We start from the raw sequence: 19170 nt of genomic DNA, 5'->3' as shown, positions 1-19170 counted from the left end.
GGGGCTGGGCTGGCCGAGCACTGCGCGCCAGCGGCTGACGGGGCAGAGCACACGGCACCGCCTACGCGCGAGCTGCAACCTCATACCGTCGTCGTCGCCGCCAGCACAGGAGGGGGGCCAAGACGTCTCTCCAACGGGGGGCTACCGCAGGACCGCGTCAGGCGTCCAAAAGAAGGAAGATGCCTCGCGGCGACAGAGAAAGCGACTGGGTAAGCTGGGGGCGGCGGGCGGGGGAACGGGCCCGCGGCACCCGGTAATTGCGGCCGCCATGATGGCCGCCGCCATGAGGGCGTATTAGGCCTGAGCGGACGCCGCCCGTAGAAGCGAGGCCCTCAGTCGATGCGGGAGGGGCGGCGTTGGCAAGCTCAAGGAGCGGGGAGGGTGGGCAGGTAGCGCCGGGGTGTGTTTGAAGCTTGTTGCGGCGTGTCTGAGGGGGCCGTTTGGAGCGCAGCCATTTCCCGCGTTGCGGTGGGGAGGCCTAGTTGTTGGCGAGGATGCTGGTGGGGGGAGGAACTTAGATTCATTTATTGGTAATGAAAGCAGTCGGAATCGGCAGGAGAAGCTTTGCTCCGGGTGAGGAGCGTTGATCGGTGTTGGCTTTCCCCAGAAGCTGGGGAGGGGGGAAAAGAGGGGGCGGGAAGAAAGGAGCAGTTTCCAGCGCCATTTCCTTACGGCGCGGGGAGGCAGCACTCACCCTTTGTCGCGGTGCGTGCGGGCCTGATGAAGAGGGGAAAAAAGGGAGGGATGGGGGAAAGAAAGGATGAATAGGGTGCAAGAGCGGATGGCGCGCCCGATGTAGGCGGTGCGGGGTGAAGTGGAGCAGGCTGCGGCGCAGTCCGCCTCTTTCTTTTTCCTGGCCCCCGTGATGTATTGGTGCTGGCGCCAAAATCTGGGTAGTTAACCACTTCCTCCTGCACGGGCAGAGGGGGAAGGGGAAGGCTTCGGGGATGTGCTTTGCTAGGCTCCCGCCTGCTCTCAGTCAGTACCACGGGTTGCAGCGGGCAGGGCAATGGCCAGGGGATGGGAGAGCGATACGAGGCCGCCTTCGGCTAATTATAAACCCTCGCACTGAGTTTTGAGCTCTCGGGGCCGTTCGGCCATTTCCGGAGAAAAAGCGGCACAGTGCCAGGTGTGATCGGGGCGTTTCGGCTCCGCTCGGCACGTACTGCGAGTCTCTTCCGTTGTCGGAAATTGCCGAACGAGCTGGATAGTCGATGACTACTGCGTCTTTTTTTCTCCGGAAATTGCCGAACGCGGTCCGAGCGTCAGTCTTGTCTGCTTCGGCAAATTCCGGAAATTACCGAAGGGAGTCGAATGGGCTTCTAGTCTCGTATCGGCTTTTTCCGGCGACTGTCGAAGCGGATAAGCTAGACGACGACGGCTCCTTCGGCTCATTTCGGAGAGAGCCATTACTAACAGAGTTGATGAGTTTTTATTACGTGATAAAAACACGTAGGGGCGTTATACAGAACTGCTGCCCTTTTGAAAACATTTAAGATCGAGATTCAAGCATTTATTTTTTTGTTTTTTTAAAAAAAAGCAAACCTAAAACCTCGGAAGCGAGCCTGGGCTGGAGGAGGGCGCTAGCTCTGCGCGGAGCTCAATTTCAAATTACGTAACAGTTCAGGCAGCCATTACTGACTAACCGTACGGTACTCTGCAGAAGGAACGCGTAAACCATGAAGAATATGGTACGTGAAAAGGGAAAACTAAGCGCTTGATTTGAGGAGGGTGTCGTATTTGGTTGTGCGTACGGAATGAATTTTTCCGGGGTCTGGGCGTTATGACCGGGTAATGATCTCTTGTGGGTGCTGTTGTTGGTGCGCCCCGGGTTAGGGGGCTGGGTATCTTTCTGCAGAAGGAGGCGTTAGCGGCAAGGAAGGTTCTAGAAGCGGCAGTTGGGGCTAGCGTGCGGCTGAGAAGGCGGAAGCTGTGGTAGCCGTGCATGGCCCGTTGGCGAGTTCCCAAATCGCTTGCCCGTTAGCCGAGCCGCCGTTAAAGTGGTAGTGGAGGAGGGGGGCATACGGCTATGGAGGTCAGTCAGAGTGCGGTCTGGGGAATCGCCTTTGCCCTGCTAGGTGCTGACCGGCCGGGGTGGCGCTGCTGGTAATGGCGGTGGTGGAGAGGGAGGGGGGGTTAAAATGGCGGCGCCGAGATTCGCCCGTGCGTGAGGTGAAGATCACTCCGGGGGTGAGAAAGCGAGTAAGGTGGAAGGGGTAGTAAGGAATACGAGGCGGGCTGGAAACTGCAGTGTCTAGTATCTTGCGTGGGCGATAAAAAAACGCTTACAAGCTCTTCCCGGTACCGTCTGTGTTAGGGCACCTTAGAAGCAGTTTGCAGGATTTGTTTTCTCTGTACCCTGAAGAGAGCCGGGTAATGGTTTTGGTTTTGTTTAACGGGATTTTAAATTTATTATTATTATTTTCAATTTTGTCTCTTTCTGGGCTCGGTGCGTCCAGAATTTCTTTCCTTCCCGCCGCATCGCTGTCCCTGGGGGCGGCGGCTGCTTCTGGGCGCCATTTTCCCCTCCTAGCTCCAGGGGCCCTGTTTTCCTGCGGTCCGCCACATGGCGGAGCCGGCACGGAAGCTGCTTCACCGCCATCAGGCAGTGGGGGAAGGGGCAGAACCACTCTGTTGGATTGCAAAGCCGTGTAGAACGTGGAGGAGCTAACTGGGTGCTTGGGCCAGGGCGAAAAGTGAGCGAACGAGCAGTGTCTTTCTAATTCGGTACCAGTGAAAGCCAGCTACGTTTTCAGCAGGCCTAGCGCGTGTAGCCATAATTCAGAGATCCCACTTGTTTGTCTCTTTACTGTTTTTATTACTCAGGTTCTTAACTCTGGAGAAGTCTGTGATCAGCTTTGGAGTATTTGTGCACACGTTATTGTTACATGGAATACATTTCCTTGCCCTTATGATGAATTTTGCAGCAAAGGCCGTGCTTTGAAAGTGTTGCTTTAAGCCTGTGAAGGAAGGCTTAAAATAAGCATTAATGAAGATTGATTTCATCTTGCACTGTTTCTGCCACAGAGTGTACTATGAAACTCTGGAGAGAGGTTTTTGTATCAGCTTTTATATTGTGGACCTTAGCGGGAATGGGCTGTATGTAGAGTTTTTACCAAATGAGGATTTACATCAAGATTTTGAGAGGGACTGCAGTAATGATAATTTTTAGCATACAATTTACAGCTTCAGCATAAACTTCAGATGGTCAGAGCTCTCTGGACCATGGTGAGAGGTTAATCCTAGGCTGAACTCCCACATTTAAGATAAGTAGTTTCTACATCCAGAGGCTGCGTGTATGAGTGGAATATCGTGTTCACGATGTTTTCACATTGTTTATTTATTTGAAAAACTGGTAATGAATTTCATTACTTCCATGTCCTGCCTGGATGTTGTTCTGGGTACGGCATGTTCTGTGTAACGGTACATGGTAAATTACCATTTCAACGAATTTATATATCTGTAATGAGCATTAACAGTTTAATGAGTAATGTATGGTACTTTTGTCCCTTACAAAAAAAAGTTGTTACAGCTGATAGATTCCATTCTTCCCTTGAGTTTTATTTACATGTTTTAAAGGTAACCCTAATTTTATTCTGGAAAAATCCTACCTGCCTACTAAACTTGCTTTATTTTTATAATACAAATGTGCATTACTAGACACGTAACTACCAATTACATAGGACCATAGAAGACACATTCTGTATGCAAGTTCCCTAATTTTTAAGTAGAACTGAACCAATTGGAAGGGTTGTGGGGTTTTTGCTTCTTTGTTCGTTTTTTCAGAATCATTGCTGAAATTTCTCTCTGCTAGCCTGCTCAAGTTAAAAATTTGTGACTTGCAGCATAAAATTTCAGTCCAAGTCTGGTATGCAACATTTTTTCCTTTATTTTTTTAACTCTAAGTGTAAAAAGGGAGCTTGACATAACATGGGTTTCCTGCTTTTAAACTTGTGTCCAGTTTTACTTGTCTGTACAAGGAGACAGTGCTAGCTTCCTCTGTGCTCCTTTAGAAGAAAAAAAGAAACATTAGATCCAATAGCAATTCCAAGTGTTTTTAATAGACATTTAAGATAACTGTGTGTGCATAGTTGACCATGCTGCATAGGTGAGTTACAGATAACTGGGAGGTGTTTAGGTTATTTGTAAAACATCTACCATCCTAGAGAAGGCACAAAACTAAATACCCAAACAAGTGTGTGTATTTAAAATCGTGTAGTGGTGTAAAGTTTGTAAAGTTTAACTAATTACATTGGAGTTCTCTTGTCCCTGGCAGGACTGTTCTTTTTCAAACAGCATTTGGAAATCTTAAATTTTGTGGAAAGGGACTACTTTAATGCCTTTTTAGTGATTGTTGCAGTTTGACATGAAATTGCAAACCTCACGATATAGTGATGCTATTGTGTGTAGAAAATTACAACTATGACGTCTAATTATTGTAATGAGTTAGTATAAAAGTATTTTTAACTAGTAGAAGCTGGAAGGTTGTCCTTTCTGCTTTGGTAGAATACCACATACAGAGTAATAAATACAATACCTATTTGTTGGTTCTAGATTTTTTAATTATGTACTTGTCATTACAGCAGAAATTTCTGCTGAACAACTGCAGCAGTAATTTCTCTGAAAGGTAATAGAACAAAGTTTTATTGGAAGCATAATTATGTTGTGGGTATGTGAGTATAGATGCTTTCCACATTTCTGTTTTAAAGGGAACCCACCTAGCTTTGATAACTGTGCCTGTTGAAGGTGGATAGGTTTACCTCTATTTCCAGATTAATTTTACAGAGGCTCCATTTTTAGCTATCATTAGTATGTTAATTTAATTTTTACTGCTTTGGGTAAATAGCAAGGTAGTGTTTGTGTACAACAATTCAGGCTGTTTGGAATACAATCAGTCTGTGAATGGATTAATGTTATCTGTAATACGAACTTTGGATTTGTTTTTTATTTTCATTTTCTTTTAAGATTCTAAAGATCTTTGAGAGGACTGTTCTGGAAGTCTTTGAGTGTAGTGTCCCTCATTAATATTTGGAGGGAGAGATGGGAAGAAGGAATGTATTAAAATCTCTGTAGTAAAAGTGCCCAAATTACTTAATTTCTTCAGCAGTGTGAGAAAGTTAAGAGCCAAACCTAATTTTGAAAAACGTATTCCTGAAAGATTTTGACTCTCAGGAGACTTAGTGTCCGATGACACTGATGCAGAGAGGATATTGTTAATTATGTTAATGTAATCTTCTTTTTTGACATAGAGGGAAAAGGAGCAGTTCCGCAAACTGTTTATCGGTGGCTTAAGCTTTGAAACAACAGAGGAGAGCTTGAGGAGTTACTACGAGCAATGGGGAAAGCTTACAGACTGTGTGGTAAGTTTGGTGTGCCAGTATGCAACAATGACAGAGAATGTTTAGAAATTGTAAAAGTGGGGAGTTTGTTTTCTGGATAGTTTAATGAAAAAGATGGAATATTAAATTTCCTTAAGTGTCCAGTCCATTGAAGCTGTGCACAGACTTTTCCCTTGCAAAATCTGTTGGTAAGAGTTGGGGATCATTCTTACTATATTTTCTGTAAACCCTGGATTTCTCTAACCAATAAATTCAGCAGTTTAACTTGGGCACATGCTGAAGTGTGCATTAGGGAGGAGTGCTTACACAAAGCTCTATTACATGTGTGTGATTGATAAGCTTTGGCAGAAAATTGGTATCATGGTAAGCAGCCTCCAAAAAGCTGGAAAAGGATGTCTTTCTGTGTGATACTTCCATAGAATAGTTTAGGTTGCAGAAGACCCTTAAGATTGTAGAGTTCAAGTACAAACATAACACTGCCAAGTCCACTGCTAAACCATGTTTGTAAGCATCTTACCTGTATGTCTTAAGTACCTTCAGAGGTAGTTGACTCTTGCTGAAGTTTTTCCACTGAGTTTGTTTGGGAGCAGTGAGTACATATTTTCGTAACATGAATTTAAATTGTGATCTTCAGAAAACTTAAAAAAAAAAAAAAGTTCTAAATTAAACAAAAACCCCCAAAACCTAACAAACACAAAAAACCCCAACCCAAACCACATAAATATTAACATGTCATTAATGTAGCAGCATCTTTGAGATGCAGGTAGAGTCCTGGAGGATAACAATGGTTTCAATGTCTTTCATACTAAGCAGTGTCATTCATGTATTTAATCAGCATGGCCTGCTATTTCATTAGAATTGTGTTTGAAATCAAATCAAGGAAGATGTTTACCTGCTTTCTCTAAGTGGTCTAGTCATGTGGTCTGTGAAGACAGGTTGGACTTGATGATCCCTGGGGTCTCTTCCAACCTTAGTTATACTGTGATACTGGTGTTAGTGTTAAGCTTAACACAAACCACGTAGAAATGGTTTCCATGTGTTTATTGTTTGTAGGTAATGAGGGATCCTGCAAGCAAAAGATCAAGAGGGTTTGGTTTTGTAACATTCTCATCCATGGCTGAAGTTGATGCAGCTATGGCTGCAAGACCTCACACAATTGATGGAAGGGTGGTTGAGCCTAAAAGGGCTGTGGCCAGAGAGGTAAGCATGGTTTTGAAACAAGTAGTTTTTATGCCTTATAAAAGGAATCTCTGTTTTGGACAGTTAAGCCTGTAGTTGGGGCATGATTTCCCACACTTTAGATCTGTCAAATGAAGCTGTTACATAAATAAAATCATTACAATGAATTGCCAAGTTATTCTGGTGGAAGAGTCATGCAAGGGATACAACTAGAGTCTCAAAAGTATTGTTAGTGGAAGCATACCAGAGCACCTCTAATGATGCAAACTATTCCTTGAAACAGTTGTGTTGCTAAACCTCAAATTAATGAACTCCCATCAATGTCTTCTGACCCTCTGCTATTTCTAAAATGTGTAAAACTGAATTGGCTAAAATCAGAGAATACAGAAAATACTTTTCCAGTGATGATGTACAGAATCATCTTAGGACTACACTGGTTTTAGCCCCAGGTGTACTTGGTGTTGAACTTCAGGGTGCCATGTAATTGTATGCATAGGAATGCAGGGCACCTGTCAAATTTTTTAGTGAGTTTACTGTTTTACAGAGATACTCAAGGAGCAAGTCCAAGTTTTAGGTCTTCTGTTTTACCACATTGTGAGAGGTCTGGGAGGGTTTACTAGTTTAAAGTTGGAGATGGATGTTCGGCACATTTGAACTGTTTAACTGAAATTTACTGAGCTATCCCAGAGGTCAAGGGGAAATGGAAATTTTAACCACTGGTAGCCCTGTTAGCTATGCTAGTTTTCTTCCCATTTCCTGCAGAATGCATGAATAAGTAATTTCTTACCTAGTGCAACAGTTTGGTGCTTAGTGTAAAAATAACCCCTGAATCTGAGGAGTTGTCTTCCTATTTTGCAAAGGGGTTACAATGCACAGCTGTGGATTTGCTGAGATTGAAGGAGCCTTTGTAGTCGACATTAGTGGAATGTGGGTTTCACTGCTGTTGGGGAAATAGGAAGCAGATCCATCTTTGTTTTTAGAAACTACTTGTTTCAAAGAACTGCAAGTATTTCAGAACAATTGATCTTAATGTTTTGTCTAAATATGTTTAGATTTTATAGCATTTCTGTCTGTATCTTTTTCAGTGCTTTTAAGGCTTTGACATAGAGAGGGGAGGAAAAAACCTCCAAATTACCCCATGTTACTTCTCTTCTAGAAGGCCCTTGAAGCAAGGTTGCAGGGACATGTGTTGTAAGAGGGCTACCTCACTGTTTGAAAACCTCGGTATTCTTTTCCTGAAATCCTGGCAGAACAGTGATTAGTGGAATTGTTTTTATTTGCGGTAATGTAAAGGATTCTTTTAACAGGAATCTGGAAAACCTGGTGCTCATGTTACTGTGAAAAAACTATTTGTTGGTGGTATTAAAGAGGACACTGAAGAGCACCACCTTCGTGACTACTTTGAGGAATACGGAAAAATTGACACTATTGAAATCATTACCGACAGACAGTCTGGTAAAAAAAGAGGGTTTGGATTTGTCACATTTGATGACCATGACCCCGTGGATAAAATAGTATGTAAGTAAGCTTCATGTCATTTTTTTCCTTTGATGGTTCTGGTGAATTGTATGGGAACATGTATTTTAAATAACTGCTGGCTTCTTTGCTTAAAAATTGTGGTATTTTAGTGTGTTGGGTTTTTTTTTTTTTTTTAATGAGAAGAAATATGTAGGGGTTAATTTGGAAATGAATTAATTTTTGGAAGCCTGATAAGCTCCTTATTAATTGCTGATGGTATCTTACAATGTTACAGTGCAGAAGTATCACACCATCAATGGCCATAATGCAGAAGTAAGGAAAGCTCTCTCTAGACAGGAAATGCAGGAAGTTCAAAATTCTAGGAGTGGGAGAGGAGGTAAGTACAAGTAATGGGTAGTGGCAAGTGATTTGATTTTTTTATGTTCGCTTTCCACAATCTCATTGCTTATAAATGGTTACAGGGAACTTTGGGTTTGGTGATGCACGTGGAGGTGGTGGCAACTTTGGTCCAGGACCTGGCAGCAATTTCAGAGGGGGAGCTGGTAAGACAGGCCTATTTGTACCCTTCAGTTGTTGGTGGGGTTTGGGGTGGTTTTTTTTTTTGGGTCTGTGTTTCTCCACACCCACCCCACCCTTTATTTATGCTGTCATACTGCAGTAACCTGTAGGCTACTGCTCTTTAGTTTTAAGTGCAGCTGCAGCAGTTAGTGTGTGTGTGTGTGTGTGTTTTTAAATAACTTAAACCTCTTTGGTAGTACACAAATTGATTATGTGGATATTCAGTAAAATGAAGTTGGAGAGGGTAGGGGGGTGGGTTTGGTTTGGTTGGGTTTTGTATTTTACTAAAAACCAAAATTCACCTAAATGCAAGGAATTCAGAGGCTTCTTTGTTACTCTATGCATCACTTGCATGACTTGCAGTGGAAGGGCAGTGTCTGAAATTAAAACCAGGTTGTCTTACAAATGCAGGAAAATGTAGAGCAGTGATTGGATGTGTTAATTCACATATGCTTTTCTAAATTCAGCTCTGTGTGCTTAATTGGTAATCCCTGCAGTTTGGTCGTTAAGGTGACAGTGGTTTGAGAATTTAGTTAGCTCCAGATGAAATAATTTGCTTTTTATTTTTCTTTTCCTCCAACAGATGGGTATGGAAGTGGCCGTGGATTTGGTGATGGGTATAATGGATATGGTGGAGGACCTGGAGGTTAGTTCACTACTTAAGTGGTGATGGTTGCTTTTTTCTCATGCAGAAATGTTTTCACATTACATACCATCTGTATCAATTGCCAAAGCCATTGGGTTAAAGAAGCACACATGACTGTTGCCTCATGTTAAACCTTTAAGAAATAACCACACAATTTTTCATATAACCATGCCATTTTCTTCTTCTTAGAATAGCAGTGTTTCTTAAATTTGCTGGAAAACCAGGATTTTAATTAATCATTTTTCAGTTGAGGCTTGTAGGCAGTCTGGCTGGTGGGTTTTGGTCACAATTCCTTTAGGGTGGGAATTGGTATGTGCTTTTAGGAACAATGTTCATAGAAATTTCTACCCTTCAGCTGTAGACTTACAAAAAGATAAATACCCTCTGATGTTGTAGAATTTGATTGCCTTTTACAGAGAAAAGCTTATTTCAAAGGATTGTATTGTCACAGGTGGCAACTTTGGTGGCAGTCCTGGTTACGGAGGTGGAAGAGGAGGATATGGTGGAGGAGGACCTGGATATGGCAGCCAGGGTGGGGGCTATGGAGGTGGTTATGACAACTATGGAGGAGGTAACCTACTGGCTTGAAATGACCATTTCAGTTGTAAATAAGTACAAATCATTTGAGACTGGGGGGTTTAGGGAGGGGTGCTGGGTAAAAATGTCTGAGGAAGCTCTTGTTTTCCAAATAGTATGAAATAGTTAGAAAAAGCAATCTGTAACATACAGTGCTGGAATACTTCTGTGATTAAAATTCTAATGAGATAATGATGTGAACACTGTACATGTTCTATCTCACCTAGGAATTTGTTCATTTTTGTGTTGATAATGCAGGCAATTATGGAAGTGGAAACTATAATGATTTTGGAAACTATAACCAACAACCTTCAAATTACGGTCCAATGAAGAGTGGAAATTTTGGTGGCAGCAGGAACATGGGGGGACCATATGGTGGAGGTACTGTATACGTCCTGACCTGCCTTGGAGCCAGAGGGGTGGGCTTTAGTCTTTTGAGGATGTGGGAGGGAGCCAAAAGAGGATAGATGAAGATGGGTGCAAGGAAGAAATACATTGCAGTGAGGGTGGTGAGGCACTAGAGCAGGTTGTCCAGGAAGCCATAGATGCCTCATGCCTGAACAACATGTTCATGGTTGGGTTGGATGGAGCTTTGAGCAACCCAATGTAGTGGAAGGTGTCAAGCTCATGTTAGAGCCAGGGCCTTTGAAGAACACTTCCAACCCAAACCATTGTATGAGTGTGAGACTGATCTGTAGACATTGGCTAACTTGTGCAATGGATGGACTGCAATGCCTACATCCTTTTTGCAAGTTGGCTGCAGTTTCTCATCTTGAGGCTGTTGTAAAGCTTGTCTCAAGGAAACTTTGCTGGTTTTTAAGAGATAAATGATGATACTGTTTTTTTTCTTCTAGAATATAATGAAATGTTTTGCTGTTTCCAGATCGTAAAGATGCTAGGCAAATTACATGTTCTTTTCTATCAACTCAGGCTGTTCGTAGAGTCTAGTTAGTGTCCACTAAACTTGGATTCCTCCTCCCTCCCTGCCCCCTTGTTGCAGTGTTAATTTTTTCTAATGCACTCTGCTTTTTGTTGTCTGTGTTACTTAATATGGTGTGTAAAGCTTACGAGATGGAAACAGAAACATAAACCCCTTTCTTAAAAGGCTTAGCATGCAAATAAAGCGAGCCCTTCCAGGCCCAAGGCAGTGCACCGCATCAAATGGCGTGTGACGCTTGAATCTTCTAAGGTTTCAGCATGTAGTTCTTGGCAGACAGCAAAATGTTAAAATCTCTTGTATATGTAGTCTCTGGGAGCAAAGGGGATGTTAATCTGTAGGAAGAATTCAAAATTCTACTGATGTACTGATTGTTTCTTGTTTTTCTGCACTTGCAGGGAACTATGGTCCGGGGGGTAGTGGAGGGAGTGGTGGTTATGGAGGGAGGAGCCGTTACTGAGTTTCTACAAGCATGCCATGGGTAAGTATATTTTATAAATGTTTAAATTGCAGTGATTCTTGAGAGTAGCTGCAGGAGTTATAAGCTTTTTAGGATCATATTATCTTTCCTTTAAAAAATGGTTAGATGAATAATTTCATAACCTATTTTTTTACTCTTTACTTCTGTTGAAACAGGCTTCACTGTATAAATAGGAGAGGATGAGAGCCCAGAGGTAACAGAACAGCTTCAGGTTATCGAAATAACAATGTTAAGGAAACACTTATCTCAGTCATGCATAAATATGCAGTGATATGGCAGAAGACACCAGAGCAGATGCAGAGAGCCATTTTGTGAATGGATTTGGATTATTTAATAACATTACCTTACTGTGGAGGAAGGATTGTAAAAATGCCTTTGAGACAGTTTCTTAGCTTTTTAATTGTTGTTTCTTTCTAGTGGTCTTTGTAAGTGTAGAAGCATTCCTTTGATAATGTTAAATTTGTAAGTTTCAGGTGACATGTGAAACCTTTTTTAAGATTTTTCTCAAAGTTTTGAAAAGCTATTAGCCAGGATCATGGTGTAATAAGACATAACGTTTTCCTTTTAAAAATTTAAGTGCGTGTGTAGAGTTAAGAAGCTGTTGTACATTTATGATTTAATAAAATAATTCTAAAGGAAATATTGTGTAATTTTAGATTTTTTTTTTAAATATTGTAAAATAAGGCAAGGAGTGGGTAGTATAAGGTCCCACAAATTCTATAAAGCTATTGTTGTACATGTAAAATTAAATGCTGGTCAGAAAAAAAGTATGTTGTCTGTAAATTACCAGGTTTAAAGTATCTAGATAACTTAAGGGATATCTCTGCAAGGAGAAACACCTTTTTAGATCTTTTAGATGCTGCTTCTTCAATGGCAAGGAAAGGAAGTATCCCCAGCGAGGTACTCTTCCAGGGACACAGGTCTAGTACAAGAGAACTCTTGAAAACGTCACTAAGTTCAGCCAGTCTTAAAAAGCTGCGCTGTATTTCTGCAAAGCTTTAACTACAGTAGTTGATAAGGATGCCAACGAAGGCTGAGGGTCTAGAGCAAAGTAGTTCTAAGCTTCAGTTAAACTTCTTTAGGTAAGATCTTATTTACTTTTTTCTTTCTTAATGTTCCAAAACCAAGAAACTAATAATTGTATGACAGTATTCTTTGAGTATAGTGATTGTTGTTATGTAGTTTAACATAGCAATGAATTGAGTTAACAATTACCAATTGAAATTTGAGAATCCTGTTTTCTTGTATTAAATTTTTTTACAAACAAATTTATGTTAATTTCAGCTACTTAACATATTTTTTTCCTACTGGAATCTAGCTATGATATGAACCCTGGACAAGCATAGACTGCTGCCACTGTACACTGCTACAGTTGAACAAATGAGACCTGCAAGTGTCCATTAGTAAAGCTTTGCAAGGGTTCCATCCCTGGTGTTGGTAGTTAAAATGGTAGGTCACAAGTTAATTAAATCATACAACTTTATTTTTGCATCCTACAACATTATTTTTTTTTTCTTGGGAGTCTGTGCATTATGGTGGTTGCAAGGTAATGCAATGAAGCTAGTTCTGTGCTGTTGAAAATGAACTCTGTTGTTGTGTCTTGTCTACTGTAATCTATTTTATATAACACATTTCATCCTGAAGGTTCCCAAGTTACTGTAGACTGTTTACGTGTAAGGAAAAAAATTGCACCACAGAATACATCTGCCTCTGTGAAGGAATGTGTCGTCCATTCTTTTAACAACTGCATAAGCAGTTCTTTAGGAGAGGAAGTGAAAACTTCAAATGAAACTGCAGGTGGTATTTCACAAGTGTACAATGTCACTGTGTAAATTGGAATTGGCTAGAATGTTGAGGTTTCCACCATTTTTTATAGTTCTTGCAGCTAGTAAACCTTAGTGCCAAATTCAGCCAGCCTTACTCTTGCTACATTGAATGCTTGCACCTCAAATTAATGAAAATCCATGAAGTAACGAGTTTTTCAGAGTAAGGATGGCATACTCTGTTAGATTTGTTTTTTTTAAATAAAACCCAACAAAAAAGGCAACCAAAAATGCCCTCATTTCAAACTGCCATTGCCTTTAAAAGGCTACTCATTGAAGAACGTGGACTCAGCTAACCAAAGTCCTGTTCCTTTTGTGTTACAGACACACCAGTGAACTGCTTATACTATTTTTAATCAAACAAACAAACAAAAAAGGCTGAAGTTCCCCTATTGGTAATTTGGTTTAGACATATGTGATAAACATCTTCAGATACACTTTTTTTTTCTTTGGCAGGAAGGTGCCATGCTGCAGGTAACTAATGAAGAAGTGGTCAACCACAGAAACGCTTCAAGAAATAAGAAATTCTGTATCATCAGAAAATAGTTGTTTTTTGCTGCCTTCATTAAAAAATTAGAGGTTAAATGAATACTGATAAAACATCACAATTAGTACAGCTCCCTGTAATGCTGGGTTTTTAAAAAAAATTATAGTAATAATGTCTTGTAAACATTTCTAATAAAATTCAGATTTGTTAGGCGAAACAAATCACTAATGTTAAAACAAGCAAACATTCTGTGAGTAGAAAGTTTAACTACATATTTTTATAACTTTCATAGCTTTAAAATAAAGTATTTTTTATACCAAAGTAGTTCTAGTGTAATGCTTAATAAAACCTAGTGTGTGTCTAACATTAAATAATGTTTATGTGCAGCTTTTAGACCCTTTCATGATTGGAAATACTCCATTTTAAGGTGGATTTAAAACCAAGTCAACTTGACAAGTGTATTCGCAGAACTTGTATCTGACCATAGGCATCTGTGTCCCTGTTGGGAGAAACAGTGCTACAAATTAAAAATGCTGATCTTTTTGCTGTTGGACACAATTGCTTTAAAATAGCTTTCTGGCTGTGTTTTATATCACTTTATAAAATTAACTCCTCCTTTCCTGTTAATGAAACTAACCACTTAAGGCTGTCAAAATGTGATAGGTCAGTAGCTTTTTAGTATTTTCATTCTGTAAAGAGCTTTTAGCATGGAATGTAGAGTTCCTGCTCTACCAGAACTGTGTTACTGATAGCTGCATCTTGCGGAGAAAAAAAACCCCAAACCACAAAAAAACCCAAACCCAAAAACCATCAAACTGAATAAGTTTGGGAAAGCTTCAGTTGGGAATGTAATTGAGGAAAGTTACCTTCAGTCTGTACTGTTGAACGTGTTGCCTACATATGCAGTTTCTTTTAAACTGGAATTTTACGTGCTTTGCTTTGGCAGAATCATGATGTCTTTAACCTTCTTTATATAATTCAGAATTATTTAAGGTTTTATAGATGACTTTTTTTTTCCTGGTTTTAAAGTTGAACTCTGAAATACTTGGCATAGGTCACCAGTGGGCTGCAGCGGAAGCAGAAAATGAAGATGCACAAAATTGCTTTATTTTCTTCTTTCCAACAGAATGAGTTGACTAGATGATGAGGAATTTGCCTTCTTCCCTGTAACTTTGATTTAGTTGATTGAAGATTTTCTTTACAGTTGCCAAGTCCACATTCACATGGTGTTAAAACACCACAAACTTCAAAGGAGGTGAATGATTCTTTGTGTGTTTGAGATGCGTACAATCTTTTCAGCGGCTTTGCAAAAAGGTTTAAGATTTATTCAAGTATGTTACATTTTCCACAATGAGGGTGTTTTAATTTTGATGTTCTGGCAGTGGGGGAAGGGAGTGTAAGGTACAGCAGATGCAAAAAATACTTAAAGTCTTGGAAGCGTGGAGTATTTGAATCAAAGTTTCTTGTTTGTCTTACTCTTGACCTATGACTTTTCTTTCATGGTATGGTGTTAATAATTAAAGTCAGTGACGATCACAGGGTTCACTGATGAATTCAGTGAGGGAAGTCGCCATTTTCAGGCAGCCTGATCCTGAAAGCTGGCAGGTTTGAATAAAAACAACAGTGTGTGGTGAATTGGTGGTCCTACTTTTTAATTCCTAAGAAGTTGGGGTTATGTCACTCTACAGACTGTTCTCAAAGTAAGGGGCATGTTGCCAGTCAGTACATTTCGGTGTACTAACAACTGAGGATCATGTCAGTACTAAGCCCGGCTCATTCCCAGCAAATGCTTCTCTGCAGCGAACTGAGGAAAGAATGTGAAAGACAACTTGTTGGTAACCAGTGTGGGACAAGGGGTAAAAAAACGGTGTGTTACTTAAAAGTGGTGAAAAGAGGTCATTACTGGGATCCTGGCCACTCAAGACAGTGTTCTGTGTGTTACAGTGAAAGCTGAATTTTGCTCACTCACATGTGATTTGTGCTTTGGGTGCTGGAAAGTGTTTAGGAAAACAATAAAAAAATACTAATATTTTAAAGCTAGCAGGAACTGAACTTGGTTGTCTGTGGGGGAGGAAGACTGTATTCTTACTGTGATGAATACATGGGGATGTCGTCATACCACTCCTGGGGAAGGAAAACCAAATCCCCAAAAACACGGATAAGGATTGAAATAGCTGTCGGCTGAATGTGTTTTGACAGCTTGACCACATTTGAAAGAGGAGGATTTGCTGAGAAGGTACTGGAAGAGACATTCCCTGTAGCTTTAGCAGTTTGTTTTCTTTGCAAAGCAGAGTGCATGATGCCAGTGAAATCCTGTAGTGATGGTGTTACTTTTCCTTCTAAGGAAGGTGTGAATTTCTCTTCTCATTTATCCCGCAACACTGGTAGGAATGTGCAAGAGTGTGACACGGAAGGGTTTTTCTTGGATAACATTGAGCTGTTTTACCAAAACCCATACTGTTTCTTTTATCAGCTGTGTTCTTGCTTTACAGCTAGTGTTGATTTGCATTGCATCAGAAGTTTGTGGTGTTATTCCAGTTAATGTAGCAAGAACTGGTTTATTTGTCAACACTAGAAGTGTTTCAATGGTTGTGTGACTTGCTTGGCAGGTGCTATGAACATACTGGGTCAACAGCACTTGAGTTGTGTACAAAGTGGCTTGTGTGACCTCCCATGCTGCTCCGTTGTATGAATGTGACTATGGGCACATCCTAGAAAATGGTTGTGGTCTACCCAGAGTTCTCGCCAACACATCCATGCTCTTTCCCCCCTGCTTCTTACGTGGTCTGCTCTTTCTTGGTCCACTTTGGGGAATTCTTGTATGAAAATGAATGAAGCATTTACTGGAGTTCCAGTAGCTGTAGCACGTTATCAAGTTGCAGTGCATTTGACATACTCTACAACTCCACACGGTCGCATGTGTCATATCTGATTGATGTAATAAATAGTTTCACTAGAACCTGGTCCCAAGTGTCCTGTTGCTTCATTTGTGGACTTCCACCTACTCGTGCCCTGAATATTTCCATTAGAACCGTTACTTCTGACTAGTGTAGTGTGTGTATTTTGGGACAAACTTAAAACCGACAAACTGGTCTCGATGAGGTTACTCTGTTATTCTGGTTACCTCGTCTAAAACTAGATTGTAAAAGCTCTTGAGCAGGAAGAGTCTTCTGTAAAAAGCCACGTCTGTTAAATAAACCAGAAGGTGATGCTGTACTTCTCTGCAGACCTGTCAGCGGTCAAAGTGATGCCATGTCACAGCAATACACCTCCAGTCGCCTGTGAGCGCTTACTTGCGGTGTGCCTGTACGCCAGTGTCGCGAACAATGCTCGCGGTATTGCATTCTAATGAAGTGCTAAACTGAGTTGTTTTTAATGGGCGTTTCTCTAGGGGTGATCAAAGGGCAGTGAGAATGTTCTGTAGTGAGTTTATGCGTTGCTACCAGCAGTAATGAGGAAGGTAATCGGCGTTCTTTGTGCTTTCCCCACCACCCACTGTTTTTCCTCTGTACTCGCTCAGTCGGACCTTTTGTAACCGCTGGTAGATAATCTGATAACCTGTTCCTTTCGTTATTAATGTAACAAACCCAGTGTTCACTCAAGTCTTACAGATTGCTTTACCATGGGAACAATAAGGAGAACTCCCACACTGGTGTTTCGGTTTTGTGTTGTGTTTTTTTAATTGCATTATCAACAGGTAAATCGACAATCTTCGGCTTTGCAGTTTGCCAGCAGTGTAACAAGTCTGAAAGTGTTTTCATTGTTTCTTCAGAGATGCCTTTCTCTGTGTTCATGTTCAGTGAGGCAGGATGCAGCCTTAACAGCTTTTTCACTAGACACCTGGCTCCAGAATAACTTTGATATCACATGTCCTTTTACACAGCATAGTTTCTGGTTTGTACACTTGGGATTTTGGTTTCTTTAAAGCTGAGTCTCATCAGTAAGAAAGCTAAGACAAACTTCAGTCAGGAGGATCCCACCTTTTCCAACCATGTGAGTTAGAAGTTTTCTGTCAGCTGTTTTCCTGCATAGCTGCTTGCTTCCTGTACAATGTCTCCTTTTCATACATAGGCTGAAAGGACATTACAGGAACATTGTAAAAGTAGATTCAGGAGCCGTTTATCTTGGGATGAAAGCTTACCACAAACCCTGCTCTCTCCTGATTTGTGTAGCTGAGTTTCAACAAATAATTTAAAGATGTGAAAATTCAAGTTCTACCCAAGATGACAATGTTTGGGGTTGGTTTTGTTTCAACACAGGCTGGTCACAGAATGGAAAGACACTTGAAAAGTACGCTGGGTCTGGGGCAAAAATGGTGGGGAACGGGGAAAAAAGCAGGACAGTGATCTGAATTCTGTCTACAGTGTTGTGTTCCCTGAGTAGGTAGGTGAAGGTGTGAGGAAAAAGTGTATAGTGCATCCAGACTTCATGCTCTGTGTTGTGTCACCAGCAGGTGGTTTTGTAGAGGTATAGTTGTTAGCTGACCTCAGGAATCCAGGTTGTAAAAAATGCAATTTTGGAGCAATAATGAGTGGCATTTGCTGAGGACAGCTCATCATACTTCATAATATGTAAATTTACATGGAATGGAATAGGGTTGGGAGTGATCTCTTTATCTGGCTCATCATACTGTTGGGGTTGCTTGCTGAAATTCAGAGTTGGAACGTGCTTCCTTATTTTCAGGGTATGCCAAAATTTAACCATCTAAGTATTGCCCAGTTGGGCTGTTCGCTTCACTTCGTTGGCAGCTGGCTTTACAAACATCTGCAGCACTGACTGTACTGAAAGACAGGGCATCACAAGGCCCTTTTCTCCTTTCTTTTCTCCCTCCCTTTCATCCTAAGACTAGAAACTTGAGTTGCAGTGCCCTAAACCAGACATGCATGGGGTTTGGGTTTTGTCACTTACGGGCCTCATTCTTGGTGCTTACCAGAATTTGTGTACGTAGGTCGTGCAGAGACTTCTAAATGCTTGTGTCAATTAAAACACGACAACTGGGCTGACTCGGACATGTAATCTGGTGTTTCATTGTTTGTTTTTTTTTCTGTGACACTAGAAATAAAGTTCACATTCATCATCTGTACCTGTTGCATGTTTTGGTTGAAGCTGCTGAACTAGCGGTTCGATAGATTCCTTGCGAATACCCGTTCAGACAGGTACGCGTCACACCAATGCTTAACCAACAGCGAGAGCCACTCGTGAGTTTCCACTGTGAATTTACCCTATTGCTGTGAGGCTGTGGCAAAACTTGGTGACAGATGCACTCTTTATGTATGTATAAAATGCAAATATTTCAAACTGGCTGATCTAATAATCGGTGGTAATTCAGTGCATTTTGCACTCCCTCTTTAGCAAGAATCACTTAATGCTACCAGTTACTGGAAACACAAGTGCAAATGTGATTTTATATGTTAATGGCAGAGTCTTATCTTGAAATGGTATCATTTGGCTTTTGAATTTCTATTAGGTGGATGTGTAGTTTTTAAGTGTTTGATCCAAGTGCTGCTTTAGCATACTGCCCACGAAGTTACTACGCTGTCATGACATGACCAAGGGTTTATTTCTTTTTTTAATACCACTTTCATGGTGTTTGTATACAAAATGACATTAAGAGTGTTGCTATCTAGTTGTTAATATCTTGCAAACTAATAGACCTCTTGCCATT

General features: G+C 41.1%; 1 protein-coding gene across 4 annotated transcripts; it reads left to right on the top strand.

The window, feature by feature from the left end:
* Positions 1-5: 5 nt before the first annotated feature.
* On the top strand, positions 6-14200 carry HNRNPA2B1 (heterogeneous nuclear ribonucleoprotein A2/B1). Of its 4 annotated transcripts, none has more exons than XM_054161192.1 (13): positions 6-209; positions 5250-5360; positions 6393-6539; positions 7826-8036; positions 8272-8373; positions 8459-8539; positions 9139-9201; positions 9653-9772; positions 10036-10158; positions 11113-11195; positions 11351-12277; positions 12514-12644; positions 13475-14198. In XM_054161192.1, the coding sequence occupies exons 1-10, from the start codon at positions 180-182 to the stop codon at positions 11172-11174; spliced, it is 1050 nt and encodes a 349-aa protein (XP_054017167.1). In that variant the 5' UTR covers positions 6-179; the 3' UTR covers positions 11175-11195; positions 11351-12277; positions 12514-12644; positions 13475-14198. The 4 variants fall into 4 exon arrangements, with proteins under 4 accessions (XP_054017167.1, XP_054017169.1, XP_054017168.1 ...); XM_054161195.1 differs by lacking the exon at positions 6-209 and adding an exon at positions 1348-1691 and having other exon boundaries at positions 13475-14200; XM_054161194.1 differs by lacking the exon at positions 11351-12277 and having other exon boundaries at positions 13475-14192.
* The last annotated feature ends 4970 nt before the right edge of the window (positions 14201-19170 follow it).

Source organism: Dryobates pubescens, chromosome 4, assembly GCF_014839835.1.
Source record: "Dryobates pubescens isolate bDryPub1 chromosome 4, bDryPub1.pri, whole genome shotgun sequence".
NCBI lineage: Eukaryota > Metazoa > Chordata > Aves > Piciformes > Picidae > Dryobates > Dryobates pubescens.
Note: the sequence above shows the minus strand (reverse complement) of the source record. Positions and strands in the feature narration are given on the sequence as shown.

Coding starts and splice junctions, on each gene's coding strand:
- HNRNPA2B1 (XM_054161192.1), top strand. CDS start 180: ATGCCTCGCGGCGACAGAGAAAGCGACTGG. Junction 6,540..7,825: donor AAAGGGCTGTGGCCAGAGAG/GTAAGCATGGTT, acceptor TTCTTTTAACAG/GAATCTGGAAAACCTGGTGC. Junction 8,540..9,138: donor CAATTTCAGAGGGGGAGCTG/GTAAGACAGGCC, acceptor TTCCTCCAACAG/ATGGGTATGGAAGTGGCCGT.